The sequence below is a fragment of the Sturnira hondurensis genome, unplaced genomic scaffold (assembly GCF_014824575.4).
Source record: "Sturnira hondurensis isolate 20B ecotype Veracruz unplaced genomic scaffold, ASM1482457v3 Scaffold0006413, whole genome shotgun sequence".
NCBI lineage: Eukaryota > Metazoa > Chordata > Mammalia > Chiroptera > Phyllostomidae > Sturnira > Sturnira hondurensis.
Genome location: NW_028079044.1, coordinates 5442044 through 5456290, shown reverse-complemented (window position 1 = coordinate 5456290; position 14247 = coordinate 5442044). Strand labels below are relative to the sequence as shown.

Here is a 14247-nt window from a genome sequence, read left to right as displayed (position 1 = left end):
GACTCCAGGAAACCTGTAATTAATCCAACTAAGCCAACCCTCAGCACTGAAATGACAATAACTGGTTTTCATTATAAATTACAGAGCCCACTAAATTGATAGGAAAGCTCTCCCCCAACACAATACATCAAAAGTGTTAAAATTAAGCTTCGGAATCAAAACTGTAATTTACTCAGGCTTAGGAACAAAAAGACCACTCCCTCCTCCCCTCTGCTATTGTTCCACAGGACTGGGTGTAGAGCAATGCACTTTACACCTTTAGGCTTTCCAGAGATAAGATTCTGGGGGCTGGGAGACAGAGGCAACTGGGAATCAAATACTGGTGTATTAGCATTGATCTACCGAGATGCAAAGATAGCTAAAAGGGCAGAAAACGTGTGTGTAGTGGGCAGATACCTGACAAATCCAAAGAGCCAAAGGGATACAGGCGAGCCAGGGAGAGTCCAAATGGTGGCTTTTCTGGAGTAAGAAACTGCCTCTTTTAAGCGGTGAATTAGGGGCTCGTAGCCAACCAGAAGCTTTGGGGCCAGGCTGTGCGGCCAGCCGCCCGTCTTGATTAGGGTCGCGTACCATATGGTACAAATAAAGCCTCAGAACCCTGGCAGGTTTGGTTTTGGGTAAGGAGGGCTTACCTTGGAGCTGCTTAAATCTCCCTTCCAGCTGGTTGTAGTTGTAAGGCACCTGCCCTGTATACGCCGGCGACAGCGGCCCAGAGATGCTAGACGTCCTCTGCAATTCCATTATGCCCGGCGTGACGCCCTGGCGGGCCGCACAGTAGAAATCCCGCTCCAGCCCCCTCCTACCCCCATCCAACACGCAGCAGCTTCCGCACCGCTTGGCTCCCGGCTCCCTGAGAAAAGGGCTGGACCTTAGGCAAGCCCCATTCCGGTCTGAAAGTCCAGCAGAGTGATCTGATAGGAAGCTGGCTGCAGGAGAGTCCACCTTAGCCCGGCCAGGAATTATCACTCGGGCAACTAATTTCTTGTTGCTTTCCTTCCTTTTGTGGTCCTAGGCTAGAAGCTTCAAAAAATTTGCCAGGAGAGGCAAGAAGATCCTGAGAGGAAGGCGCAATTCCTACTTGATTTTTTTTTAAATATGGCCAATCTTAAGCTTGGCAGAGTCGCTGAGCCCGGGAGCTCGCGGGAGCAGCGCACACACCTCCTCCTGGCTGCCCGTGGCGGCCGCCGGTTTGTAATTTAATCAGGAGCCACTCGCTGAGCGCTGGGTGGTGATGTCACCTGATTAGCATAACAGCATTGTGGAGGAAACGCAGGCGTACCACGAGGAGGGGCCTGGGGGAAGGCCACTGGCCGGCCAGCTCCCACCCACCAGCCGCCCCTCCGCCCAAGGGTCGGTGGCCCAGGACCGCGCCCAGCGGTGGTACCTTCCTAAAACAAAGCTGCTGAAATTACAATCTTTTGTTGAGAGCTTCACGTAACGGAAAAGTCTCCGATTACTATCACTCGAAAAGGAGGCGGCGGGGAGGGTAAGGAGCCCCGCAGGTCGCAGGCCCGGGTGGGTCCCCCACTAGTAAGCGTCTGCGAAGGTAATGTGGGCAGTGCACCTGGGTGCGCACGGGTCCCCACTGCGCGGGCGCCAACCACGCGGCGGCGGCGGCGGCAAACAGAGGCTGCCGTGCAAAAGTACAAAAAAGTCCCTCTGGGGACTGCAAGGCTTGTAAGTTCAGGATCACGGAACTCAACAAACTTCTGCCTTCACGAAACGTTACAGCCAGAGGTTTTCTAGGATAACATGGGCACTTATTATAGTAATTCGGTGCAAGATTTATGGGAGCACCGGCTTTACAATGCATTGTGGGAGAAAGATAAACAGGTAAACACCTCAAGGATCCCTGACCTGGAGGAGTCTGAACCAATGAGGAGGTAAGAGAACAGAACTTAACCTCAAATCCTACTTTGATTTGTTGAATGAGGTTTCTGAACTTTTGGGTTCTTCACATTTTTAAAACTCTCCTCCCTAACTGTTCCTCCCACCAAACTCAACCAAAAATAAAATCCTCTACACAGAAAATGACAGTGATCAAAATATATTCTTGAGTTTATCCCCCACTCTCCTCCTCACTAACTCCGGACAGGCAGCTAACTAATCACTAATTTGGTGTTTTCCGCATGGAGCCCTGCAGCTCTCTGCAGTCACTGAAGAAGGTGATATCATTCCTGAGGGATTCCAGTCGGCCCTGAAGAGGTGGTGGGCCTCCACCCCAGGTTTACTTTAGTCCCCAGGGCACTCGTAATTCAAACAGTTGCATGCATTCTAAAGCCCTTTGCATTCTAAAGCCCTTTAGAATCCTTTAGTTCCACCAGTGCAACTCAGGAAGACAGCAAAATGGGTATGGGAAGAAGCACCTGGCTAGGATTCCCAAGACCAGAGTTTCTGGTCCTGGCCAAGCCTCTTAATCACCTATGACCTGAGAAGAAACCCTGGATTCTTTCTAAACCTTCCCTGTTAGACAGGGATAATTAATGTCTACCTCTATAAGGTCACTGAAGGGATGATGTGAAAATGCCTCAAAAACGAACAGACTATTCAAAACTGAGAGTACAGTTTTCAGAATGCACCTCTCTTTGCAACCCCTGCCCGCCCCCCCCACACACATATCACATCAAAGCTGGAAACTATAGAATGGAGAATTTTTCTCAGTTAAGATCTTAACAGGGCCCTCTTCACTATTAAATATACTGGCAAAATGATAAATCTCAGTGTCCAGGTATAGGCACAGAAACTGAGACTGCAAAGTGTTTGCCAATTTACAACCCTTTATTTTTAATCTTTAAGCCACTTAAGTGAAGAGAGTATGAGTCACCACTCTGAGAGGGACGCCCTTGTAGCTCCCTCTGGTATGGGGAAGTGGGTGAAATAAATAAGCTTTCTCATTAGCCAGGTTACACCGTGATGGGGCTAGAGGCTGGGACGAGTACAATAACACAGCCACACTCAATCCTAAAGAGAAGACTTAGAGCAAACTGTTAGGCAGAGTTTTGGAAAGACAGGTTTTGAGGCTGGGAAGGGTTTATAACCCTGTCAGAGCCCAAGATGAAAAATGGGAATCCACTTGGTGTGATGGTACTAGGGAAGAGGAGGACTCAATCCGGATGGTTCGCCTGACCGCCTCCATCCTACTCAGCAGTGGGGAGGCAGTAGAGTAAGGCCAGAGGCATCACTATATCTATATCATTCTTTATCTGTGTAGTATTTACTGGACACCAGCTGTGTGCAAGGCACAATTGCCCAGTGCTTGGGAGTGATTTAGGGATGACTGGGGAAGCTGCTGGCCAAAGGAGATGGGACAAATATGCAAACAGTCCAATAGCAAAAGAACAGAACAAGCGCTGGGGTGGGGGAGAGTTCAGAGGATGAGGAGGGCCAGCATTTGACCAGACCCTGCTATGCAGGTAGACTATCAACCAGCTCAGATGTGGGAGAAGCCTCCCCTCCTCATGGGGGAAAGCAGTACAGGTAAAGGCACCGACTGCGCTGTCCCAGAACAGCTCTGGTGAGTGCAACCATTTCTCTGGAGCATAAGGGACTGTCAGCCATGGCAGGCATGTCTGGGCTCTAGAGATGATTAGGCTGTCAGTGGTAGGTTAGAATGGACAGAAAGGAAGAAGCCTGAAGGCAGCAAGGTCACGTAGGTAGTGCCTGCAACTGCCTCTAAATTGTCTAGGCCAAAGGGCTAGCTAGTCAGGGTGTGGCAACAGGAACAGAAAGAAATGGACTGATGCAAGAGTCCACAGGACTCTGGTGTCAGACTCTACAGGGGAGGTTCAAAGGCAAGGGCTGAAGAGGACTTGGGCTGGCTTTCAGAGCTTGCTGTGGGGTATAGAGTACTGAACATTTCCCTCTACATAGGCCGAACCCCAGTTACCTGCAACACCATGGGAGGACATGTCTTGAAGCAGTCAAAGATGAGGAACTAGAGCTCAAGGCTGGAAATACAGTTCCATGCCCCAGTGAAGGTTGTGATTGTAGTGAGCTTAGATGCAAGAAAGGAAGCTTGAGGCTGAGCAGAGAGCCCCGGGGAAAGCCAGAGTCTGGAAGGAAGAGGAAACATCAGTGGAGACACCAAAGAAGTTACACAAACAATCCAAGAGAACAGAGAGGTACTCAAGCAGGAGAGGGCATCACACGATGCAAAAAGAACAAGGAACTGGATGTCAAAGTGATCCTGCATGTAAATCAAGAGGTCAATAAGGAAATAAAAGCTGAGGTGAGGTTACAGGCAGTTAGAGAAGGAGAACAGGAAGGTAGGGGCAGTGAAGAGAAGACTAGTGAATAGGAGCTGCAGGACCAGGGAAAGGGGTTCCGGGGAAGGGTCCAGCTGAGCACGTCCTCTGTGCACAGGTTTCAGCCCTGAACTGGCGTAAGTGGGAAAAGGCCAGTGGGAAAGTGGTTCGACGGTATGTATGGGTGGAGCAGGCATCGTTAGCAGTCCGCTTCCTCCAGCAGAGGCAGCAGGAAAAGGACAGAGACCCCAAGGAGGAAAGAAAGGATTTAAAGGGGCTTGCCCAGCTTTAACTTAATAAAGCAAGAGATGTCAGGGGTCCTACCTACAGTTTTATTTATAGTGACCTAAGAAGAATCCTGAAGACACACCTTTGGCAGAAACATGTAGGATATGAATGGGATCATTAAGGAGAGTGAGACAGTTGTCAGATATTCAATAGTCAACCAAGTTGTCTATAGAATCAGACCCTGCAATTCCAGCCTATCCCCTCAATCTTCTCTAAGCTAAAAAGCTACTGCCCCTCACGCACGCCAGGGGTATCAACATATGGCCAACTCTGATGAGTGGTTGTGCCCACCTTCAAGTTGCATCAAGATCCCAAGGTGTAATAAAAGCCACAACTGACTGTCAAAGTCAGCGGTGGGATCACAGCAACTGAAGACTGAACAACGTGCATCTGCCATCCACGTGTGATGTGTGTAGAAGTGCTGTGGTGTGTGATGTGGTGCAATGCGATGCGGTGGAAAGAAGGCCCAAGTCCAAAGCCAGGTACTCAGGATTACCCCAACTCAAGTGCCACTGAAAAGCTAAGTAACTGCACGCCCGTCTGACCATTCTAGACCCAGCAATCCTCACCTACAAAGCAAACAAATTGGAGTCTGTGGTCATGAAAAATTCCTTCTGGTTCTGAATGTATTTGTTAGTGATTTGTGTCCCCACTCTTGGAGATGGTTGTTGTAGTCCCAATTATGACCCATCCCACATAAACGGAATGGTCCTAACAACAACATTACATTATTTCAGCACTTTGTAGCTTACACAATGCTCTCACATACATTTTCTTAAGTGACTCACCCTGTAAGGCAGGTATTGTGTCCACACTGCAGACAAGGCACATGGCAACCAAGGTTCAGCGATACAGTGCCTGGCCCAGTGTCCCACAGTTAGTGAGTGGCAGACACACACCTGGGCCCCAGACCGGTGAAACACAGTGCTATTTCTCCCATGTACTCGGAGTGAAGGATCAGCTTATTTGATGCTCTCTAAGCTCTTCAGAAAAACCACACAACTTGATATGTGGTGTCGAGATAAGCCAAAACCCAAGCAAGGCTCCACACCAACCTCTACAATGCTTACTTTGAGTCAGGATCAGGCACCTAGAAGCACTTCTTGCTGGTTCACCTAGAAGTTGCTGCTTCGGGGGTTCTCTTACTGTGAATGGGTTTTGTTTGGTCTTGTTTGGGTTAGATCAATTCCTTTTCTCACACTTGGTGGGCCTGCACTCGAAGATTCTGCACAATTTACCACGTAACACGTGAATGGGAACACTAAGGGGGTGGGATTAAGCCTCTGTTTGTTCCAAGAAGCTTTATGTAATCTTGGACGTAAAAAAAGGAGAGATGAATGCTTTTCCTACATTACAGCAAGCTCGACAGGGTAAACTATGGGGTGTTCATTTCCTGAACATCTAAACATTAGCAGGACTGAAAATGTCTGGCAGAGGATGGCCAAACTGCTAACACGGGATGGGATCTGTACACATTCAAGGGCGTGAAAAACCAACCCGAGAGCTGGGAAAGACGTGCTGGGAACAGAAAGGTTTGTGTGTGTGGATAACAGAAGCTTTGTTATATGTGGACCTCAAAAACAGTAAGGTCCACATATAAAATGTTCTGTCAAATTCTCAGCCGCTCGCCACTGCTCTTTCGAGATCTTAGCACTAAACTAGCAGTTATGATCTGTAGTCTTTAAATTCCTCATAAAGGAGATCTCAGACACGAATTCTGCCCTGTCTTCACCTGGGAGACTACCTGCTGGAGGATGCTGTCGGTTTCCCATGAAATCACTGACCTCGGGCTGGGAACCAGAGGTCACCCCTTTGCATTTTTGGTTTAGGACAGCTTGGAATGGCAGGACCAGGCCTCCACCAGGGAAGTGCTTACTCACAAACCCCAATCCCATTACGCCCTTGGAAAGGGATATTCAAAATTATATTTTATAGACATAAAAGCAGTAACATCTCAGAGAAAGCAAAGACACAATACTCACTAGAAACAAGTTATAAAGAGCCTATGTTTTTGAAAGGCCAATATTTGAAGTGAGGCTATTAAATTTGATGCTCTAGGACTTAGAATAACAAGAACAAAAATTAAAAGGAAGGCTAAAGGTATTGCTCCTCCTGCAGCAATTACTATCTGTGTCGCTTGGAGGATATGATGGTTTTCTCTCGTTCCCCAACCCTCTCCCTCTCCCTCTCCTTTCTCTCTTCTCTCTGTCACTCTACACTCGCACCTCCCACAAAGTCATCTACTTATGTGCTCACTCAGGAACACTGGGGCAAATCTAGTTTCCATTCATATTCTTTTCCTGCTTCTTGTTCAACCGGTCACAGCAGAGCCAAATACAAAGCACCTGCCATCTCTGCAGAGAAGGAGAAAAACGACGAGTCCCACTCAGGAACAGACACTCAGGGTCCTGGGGAAGGAATGCAGCTTACTGAGTGTTCCACCGCAGGCACACTTTCATCCTGCATTCTTATTCGTCTGTTACCCACACACACAAAGCTTCCCTGTGTAGGCAGAAGTATGCCCCAGTCCGGAGGCCCCACCTTCAGCAAACAGGTGTTGCTGTGCCTGTGAACGTAACACCAGCCAGAACGAAGGCTGGGCTCCTCCACGCCAGGTAAAGTGGTTCAAAGGAGAACGTCTCAGGAATGCACTTGGGGCCAGGCCTGCTCTTGCCCAGGATTTCTGGTTCTGCTTCCCACCTCCAACACAGAGGGAAAAGGCTGACACACATAGGTGTGCAGAGCCATAGGGCCAGTTATACAAGGGTCATATGCGTCAGTGAAGACACTGCTTCCTGGTAGCACAGCTCATGGGAAAGAAATGGGAAAAGAGGAAACGCAACTCTACATGTAAATAGGCCTTTGAACTCTGCCCTCAGGTATTACCACCCAGGTTACATTTTCCAGGGGCTTATCACAGAACTGGCTATAAAGAGAAAAGGCAAAACAGGTTGCACAGGGACCTGGAGAGGGAAGGAGGGAAAGGAAGGGGGTGGGGGATGCAAACCTCATCATCCAGCCACAGGCCCCATACCTCCTGGGAGCAAAAGTCAACCCATCCAACATGTTCCCAGCCCCACCCAGGGAACACAAGCCATCGGAGGGGCCCATGAGGTTTGAGGGAGCGAGTTCTTCTCACAAGCACTTTCAACCTAGGTGAGGAAACAGAATATACACGCATGAACACGCAAATACAAACATGAGGTAGCGTGTAACAAATGAGGTTAGTGGTAGTTTCCGTAAGTGCCATTCTGAAGGAAACAACAACAGCATTTCACTTCTTGGCTGAGACAAGAACAGAACAGAGTGTGATTTCTTCCACACAAATGTTCTCCATGGCTGTGTCATCTCACCTGCAATTTTAACGTAGCTTCTAACTAAATCCCTGCCAACATGTGCCACACTAACATGAGAGTATAAGGTGTTCTACTTATTAACTGGGGGGTAGGAGGTGCTATTTCATGCTTTTTAAAAACTAGGTCCCAATTACCTCGTTCCAGGGCTGAGCAAGAGCACATGTGGCCCTGGCATGTTAATTTGAAATATTTTAAGAGTGCAGTCATTTCTTTCTCCTTAGCTCCTGAGCCTCTGCCGATCGCTCAAAGAGATAGCACAGCCTTCTTCCCACAGGACTTTCCTAGGCAGCCACTCACTGGGCACAGGCCCTGAATAATTCATGGTCAGCCCGGTCACTCAGGAGCGCCAAGGCCCGCCAGCTGCCATTAAGTGGGAGGCAGGCTCCAGGCTCACTGTAAAAGAATTAAATACTATCCACCACCTCTGACACCTTCTTTACAGAAACCAAAGAGCCTTCCCTCTTTTTCTCCCATTTCAAACCAGGAACTTTCCCACTAGGTCAAAGTGTGACTGATTTTTACTCTCTGGAGGACAGGTCTCAGTACACACACAGGGTGGGGAGAAGTATGTGACATCCTCATACAAGTGCATGGTTGGGAAGTCATTCCCCTAGTCGGGATGCGAATGACACTGAGCCCGACACAAGAGGGATGTTCAGTCACTGTCGGTCCTCATTTCCTCCTCCTCCTCCCAGTCCCTCTGCTCAAGCCAGACCGGCCAGTGCCCACCACCTGTCTTGGGCCTTCCCATCTCCGTGCCTCTGCTCTTGGTGCTCTCCTCTGTTCTTGGCCTGAAGTCTACTCATCTTTCCAGCCCTGCTCCAACCGCCCTCTTCCGGGCAGGCCTTCCAGATTATCCCAGCAGGGATGATTGTTCCTTCTCTTCTCGGAAACCTGACACCAGTACGCTGTCAGCCCCCTCATCTGGCACCCAGCACACCCTGCCTCGGAGTATTGCTTATCTCTTCTAGTGCGCCAGTCTTACCAACCTACTTCAAATAATGGAAAGTGCACCAGTTACATGCTCAGGACAAGTGAAAAGTGGACTCCAGTCTCAGCTTTTGACACTCATTGGCCTTGTGACCCTGAGCCAGCCCCCTGGCTTCTCCAGTGCTCCCCCTAAAAACCAAGGGATCTGAAATGGAGGGTCTCGATGGTCCTCTGGATGTAAGGCACTTGGAAATACAGGGTCCGGCAGAAGGAAGGCCTGCTTGAGTGAGGTTGGTAGTGTGATAATACAGGTGTAATAACCGATAGTTTTAATTTGAACATTCCACCTGAAATGTCATATGAAATGCTGGAGTGTGTGATATCATGTTACAGGACTACATGTTTATGATTTTGTAATAAAAAGGGGGCATTATTTGTGCCGAACCCTGTATATCATTATCTGTTTTAGGACAGATGCAAGTCTTATACAACCCTCTCTTCACACCCTGTACCCCAGTGTCTTCTTTGAGACAGTTGTTCCAAAGTGATTTAGCCATTTCAGAAGCCCGAACACTGAATGGAAGTGTCAAAGCACAGCAAAGGCTCTGTGAGGGGGTCGGCACCCTGCGGTAGGCTGCTGAGCCTGCTCTCCCTGGGCACCCCTGCCTCCCTGTGCATCCCACCCGAGTCCACACCTCACTCCTTCACAATGAGAAGATGAAAGCGAGAACCCCTACCAGGTGTCAGGAAGGCCCTTTTCAAAAGTCCCCTACAATTTCATTTATAAGACAAGGAAAACGAGGCCCAGAGTGGCATGCCCAGTGACACAGAATAATTTCCTGCACACTGGAAACTAGACAGTAGGCCTTCTGATTTTCTGCTGTCACTCTTGTCTCTAGGGCAAAACCTGAAGGTAGAGGAAGGGGAACACGAAGGGCGTGGAATGCATTTCTCCTGCTTCTGTCAGGGAAGTGGGCCCAGGCCCTCAAATCGGAGAAAGGTCCTCCTCATCCCCTCTCCTACCTCACCTTCTAGCACCCAACGCCACATGGGAACCGACAGGCTCATACCAAGGGGCAGGTGACCTGTATCTCTCCATGTTCTCTGATGTCCGACCTGTACCAGCGCAGAGAGAACGAGGACCCAGACTGTGTCGTGTGGGCAGCTCTGGTCTCAACCACCCGGCACTGAATAAAACAGAGAGACCCAACAAACTGTTGTTCAAAGACCCCCACTCTCGGTTCTCTGCATTGGACTTTTTTTTTTTATTATTCTCATAATGTTTAGAGAAGAGTTTACTCATGAGGCATTTTTTAAAAAACATCTGACAAATGAATTTATTCATTATAACTGAAATTTTAACAACAGGTACAGAATGAAATGAGATCAGAGAGAGACGAATACGCTTTTTACTAAGGCCTGAGCTACTCACCTATATTTTATTACCATCCCCATGACCTCTTTAATCACCGTCTGTCAGGACAAACATGAACTGTGCCCATCTTGGTGACTTCTCTCCACTGTACCTTATTTTAATAACATAATAAGAGCTGTTGTACAGGATGGGGGAAAACTGGAACCCTTAGGCATTGATGTGGGAAAGTAAGATGGTACAACTGCTGTGAAAAACAGTATGATAGCATCTCAAACAAATTAAAAATAGAATTACATATGACCCAGCCACCCACTCTGGGTCTATGTCCACAGGAACCAACAGCAGGATCTCAAAGAGGTGTTTGCACACCCATGTGCACTGAAGCATTCCTCGTAAGAGCCAAGAGGTAGAAGTAACCCGATGTCCACTATGAATAAATGGATGAAGAAAATGTGGTATGTACTATCATGGAATGTTATTCATTCCATTTCTTAAAAAAAAAAAAAGACATGCTGTCAAGCATACAATATGGACGAACCTTGGGGACATCATGTTAAGCCACTACAAGGACATTATAAAGTAAGTTAGTCCCGGAAAGATGGGTATGGTGTGTTTCCACCTGTATGAGGTGTCCAGAGCAGTCAAATTCCCAGAAACGAGCAGTGGAGTGTGGCTGCCAGGGGCCGGGGCTGGGTATTTCTACCACAATTAAACAAAGTGAGAGCTCCAGGGAAGACTCCAGTGGGGTGTGCTGTGGGCCTGGGAAGAAACAGCAGCCCCGAAGCCACGTCCTCCGAGCCGGTGACCCTGACGCTCAGACACAATGCCTTCACCTGCTATCCTTCCAAGTGCTCTCCATGACCCTTAAGGAAAAAAACTCCACGGGAACCACGCCAACTCTCATTTTTACAACAAAGGCCCGATACGTTAGTTGTGGACTCCAAGCGGCCTCCAAGGCTCACATCTGTGTACTGTGCCACAGCAAAACCACCAGCTGCCACCAGAGTCATCACTAGTGTCAGGCCTGATGCGCTCGGCAAGGCTGACCTTCAAGACACTGTCCAAAAACTTTATTTTTTAGTCACTACCTTTGGGATTCAGCACGTGAAGCACTAAAGTAATCAGCTGGTAGTTTGGGAATAGTCAGTAGGAATAACCCATGTTTGGGCAGGCAGGTCCATATTTTCACAATCTGGGTATATGTATGTGTGTGTTTGTGTGCATGCACATGCATGTACAGGCCCACGTGCACACAGAATCGCCTTGGCTAATACTAAATAGACAAGTTTTCTGTACTGCTGAGGTTTTGTGACACCCCGTCACCCACATCCTGAAAGATTCAGGCCTGCCCCTCTGCCCAGAGAACACTGACGTCCTGTCAGTGTGGACACAGACCAAGCTTTCTGTTAAGGATAATTTTAAGGCACTAAAGTTCTTACTGATTAAAAACACTGTCCTTCTGCCTATTTCAAGATTATGGAAGAGCAAATGGCAAAAATCATTACACAGGAAAGGGGACTGTAATTGGAAGTGATTATAATCAAAGTCTTGTTAATTCTCCCCAAGAGCCTGCAATTCAGACTCATCAAACATAGAAAGTTAACAAGAAAAAATCAACAGAAGACTAGGACTTGAGTCAGTGGCTCAGTGTTTATTATTTCCTGGGGAAGGACAAAGGTTGCTATCTTCCCTATACCTACTACACACTGATCATGCCTCCCAGTGTACCCAGGAACCACGGGGAGAGAGGCCAATCTCACCCTGGGGGCCACAGGAAGTCAGCCTGCTCCCTCCCCAGGAGCCCACACACAAATAGTGGCCTAAGGGACCTTCCTATCTCACCAGCCCCCTCCCTCATTTTTCAAGTGAGGAGACAGGCTGAGAGAGAGATGAGGTGATTCCTCTGAAGTCAGCTGGCTAAGCCCAGCGACACCCAGATCTCTGACCACAGTACAGCACTGACAATGGCCACCTGTCTGACACCACTTTTGTAAAGGCCACAAAAAAGGTTTGTGATCTAAAAAAAAGGTCTTAGGATACCTTCAATTATTTAATTTCATCCTCCCTTAAATAACAGCATAGACTTTTAAAAAATTTTTGTGAAGTTGTTTGTACAACCTACCATACTCACATCTAGGATATATTTTGTATCTCCATATATTATAACTCATACTGCCATTATCTTTTTAGTATACTATTTAACACAAATAAATGTTTGAGCCTTTTTAAATAAAGATTTTATTTATTTATTTTTAGAGAGAGGGGAAGAGAGGGAGAGAAACATCCATGTGCAAGAGAAACATCAGTCAGTTGCCTCTCACACACCCCCAACCAGGGACCTGGCTGGCAAGCCAGGCATGTGCCCTGAGTAGGACTCGAACCCACGACCTTGCAGTTTGCAAGTCAGTGCTCAATCCACTGAGCCACATCAGCCATGATGACTTTTTAAAATATATATATAAATCAATAGGCCTCCCTATGAAAACCGGTCACACTTCTCATTCTTTAGAGTCAGAAATAGAAAGAATACCGTAAAATATGATTTTTACTCAGCTTTCCTATTAAATAGAAGTATGCATGGCTTTACTGGGAAAGGCTTTAATAAGCTCAGTCACCACTGATGTTATCAAATGAGTATTCATTTCTTAAAACAAACAAAAAACTTTGCTCTCAGTTTTCTTCCACCAGCAGTTCTAATCCTGTAAGTTTATTCAAGGTATCTCAAGGTCTTCCTCGTGATTCTCTAATATGGTGTAACTGTAGTGAGAGGTGCAAGATTTTTTTTTCTTCGATGAATTAAAGGGCATTCAGAGACCTACAAATACTTCTGTGAAGGGCAGCAATTTCCAAGCGAGTTGGAAAAGGCAGGCCCCGGACAGGCATCAGAGGCTTTCAATTATCACCGGGGAAGGCAGGGGCCTCTGATTCATAGCACCACTAAAGCAGGCAGGCTGGGGCAAATAACCCGATTCAGAAAACCTCAGATTGAAATCTGCAAAAGGTAGCTAATGCCCCCTACCAAGGACTGCTCTTAATACGAAAGTAATATTTTTATAATCTTTTCCAAGATGAAAGTGCTATACAAATTTTGAGTATTATAAATAATCCCCCTGAAAAGCTAGTAGTATTTCTTCTTCGTTATCCCCGATACCAAACCACAGCTGTCCCAACAAAGAGGGACAGGGCACTGAAGCTGCCGGACCCCCAGGAAGGACCCGCCCCTTCCAGCACAGCCAGCCCGAGGGACTCGGATTTCCTACACCACAGTGAGCACGTCCTCCTCCTCCAGGCCTTACCCCGCCCACCTCCACCTCTCTCTCCCTCCATTTTTGGCCATTTGAGGTGGGGGACGAGGTGAATCAATTTCTCAATCTCTATTCCAAGAAAGTTTTTAAGTATTTTATTGTACTTTCCTCTGATGCTCCTCTACCTCTTTCTCTCCCTCCCTTCCCCCTCTCTAAAAATAAATAAAATCTTTTTTTTTAATTAAAAAAATAAAAGTCTCTTTCCAGAGCTTTTCCTGCCTCCCAGGAAAGGGCATGGGGTCACAAATGTCCTCGGAACAGCACACAGAGCCACAGTGACCCTGTCTCTAGGCCATCAGAGCCATCAGAACATGTGCCCTTTGAAGAAGGGTCCTGCTTTTCTACTGTGGCTCTGATCCTCCCTCCTTGCATTCAGGTGGTATTTCTCAGTATGGAAGGGCTCTTTGAAGAAAGGGAGAGGGGCCCTCTCTTCAGAAGATTTCTTTTCTTTTTTTTTTTAAGATTTTATTTATTTGTCTTTAGAGGGGAAGGGAAGGAGAGAAGGAGAGAAATATCAATGTATGGTTGCCTCTCATGAGTCCCCCGCTGGGAACTGGCCTGCAACCCAGGCATGTGCCCTGGCTGGGAATTGAATCGCGATCGTGTGGTTCGCGGGCCCATGCTCAATCCACTGAGCTACGCCAGCCAGGGCCAGAAGATTTATTTTCATAATAAACGTTGCAACACCTCACAGGCCGACTGTGTGTACACACTAAGCCAGGCACCTTCCACATTATTTGTAGCTCGCA

General features: G+C 47.6%; 1 protein-coding gene across 3 annotated transcripts in view; it reads right to left on the bottom strand.

Annotated features, from left to right (window-relative positions):
* SPTBN1 (spectrin beta, non-erythrocytic 1) overlaps nt 1–14247 on the bottom strand; it is a 195023-nt gene that overhangs the window by 107885 nt on the left and 72891 nt on the right. The window contains exon 1 of one of the 3 annotated variants that reach the window (XM_037047915.1): nt 633–1205. The exons of 1 other annotated variant lie outside the window; for it this stretch is intronic. In XM_037047915.1, coding sequence (XP_036903810.1) covers nt 633–741 — 109 coding nt within the window. In that variant the 5' untranslated portion in view covers nt 742–1205. Of the gene's footprint in view, nt 1–632; nt 1206–14247 lie in introns of those variants that run through there. One more of the 3 variants, XM_037047914.1, reaches the window with a different exon arrangement.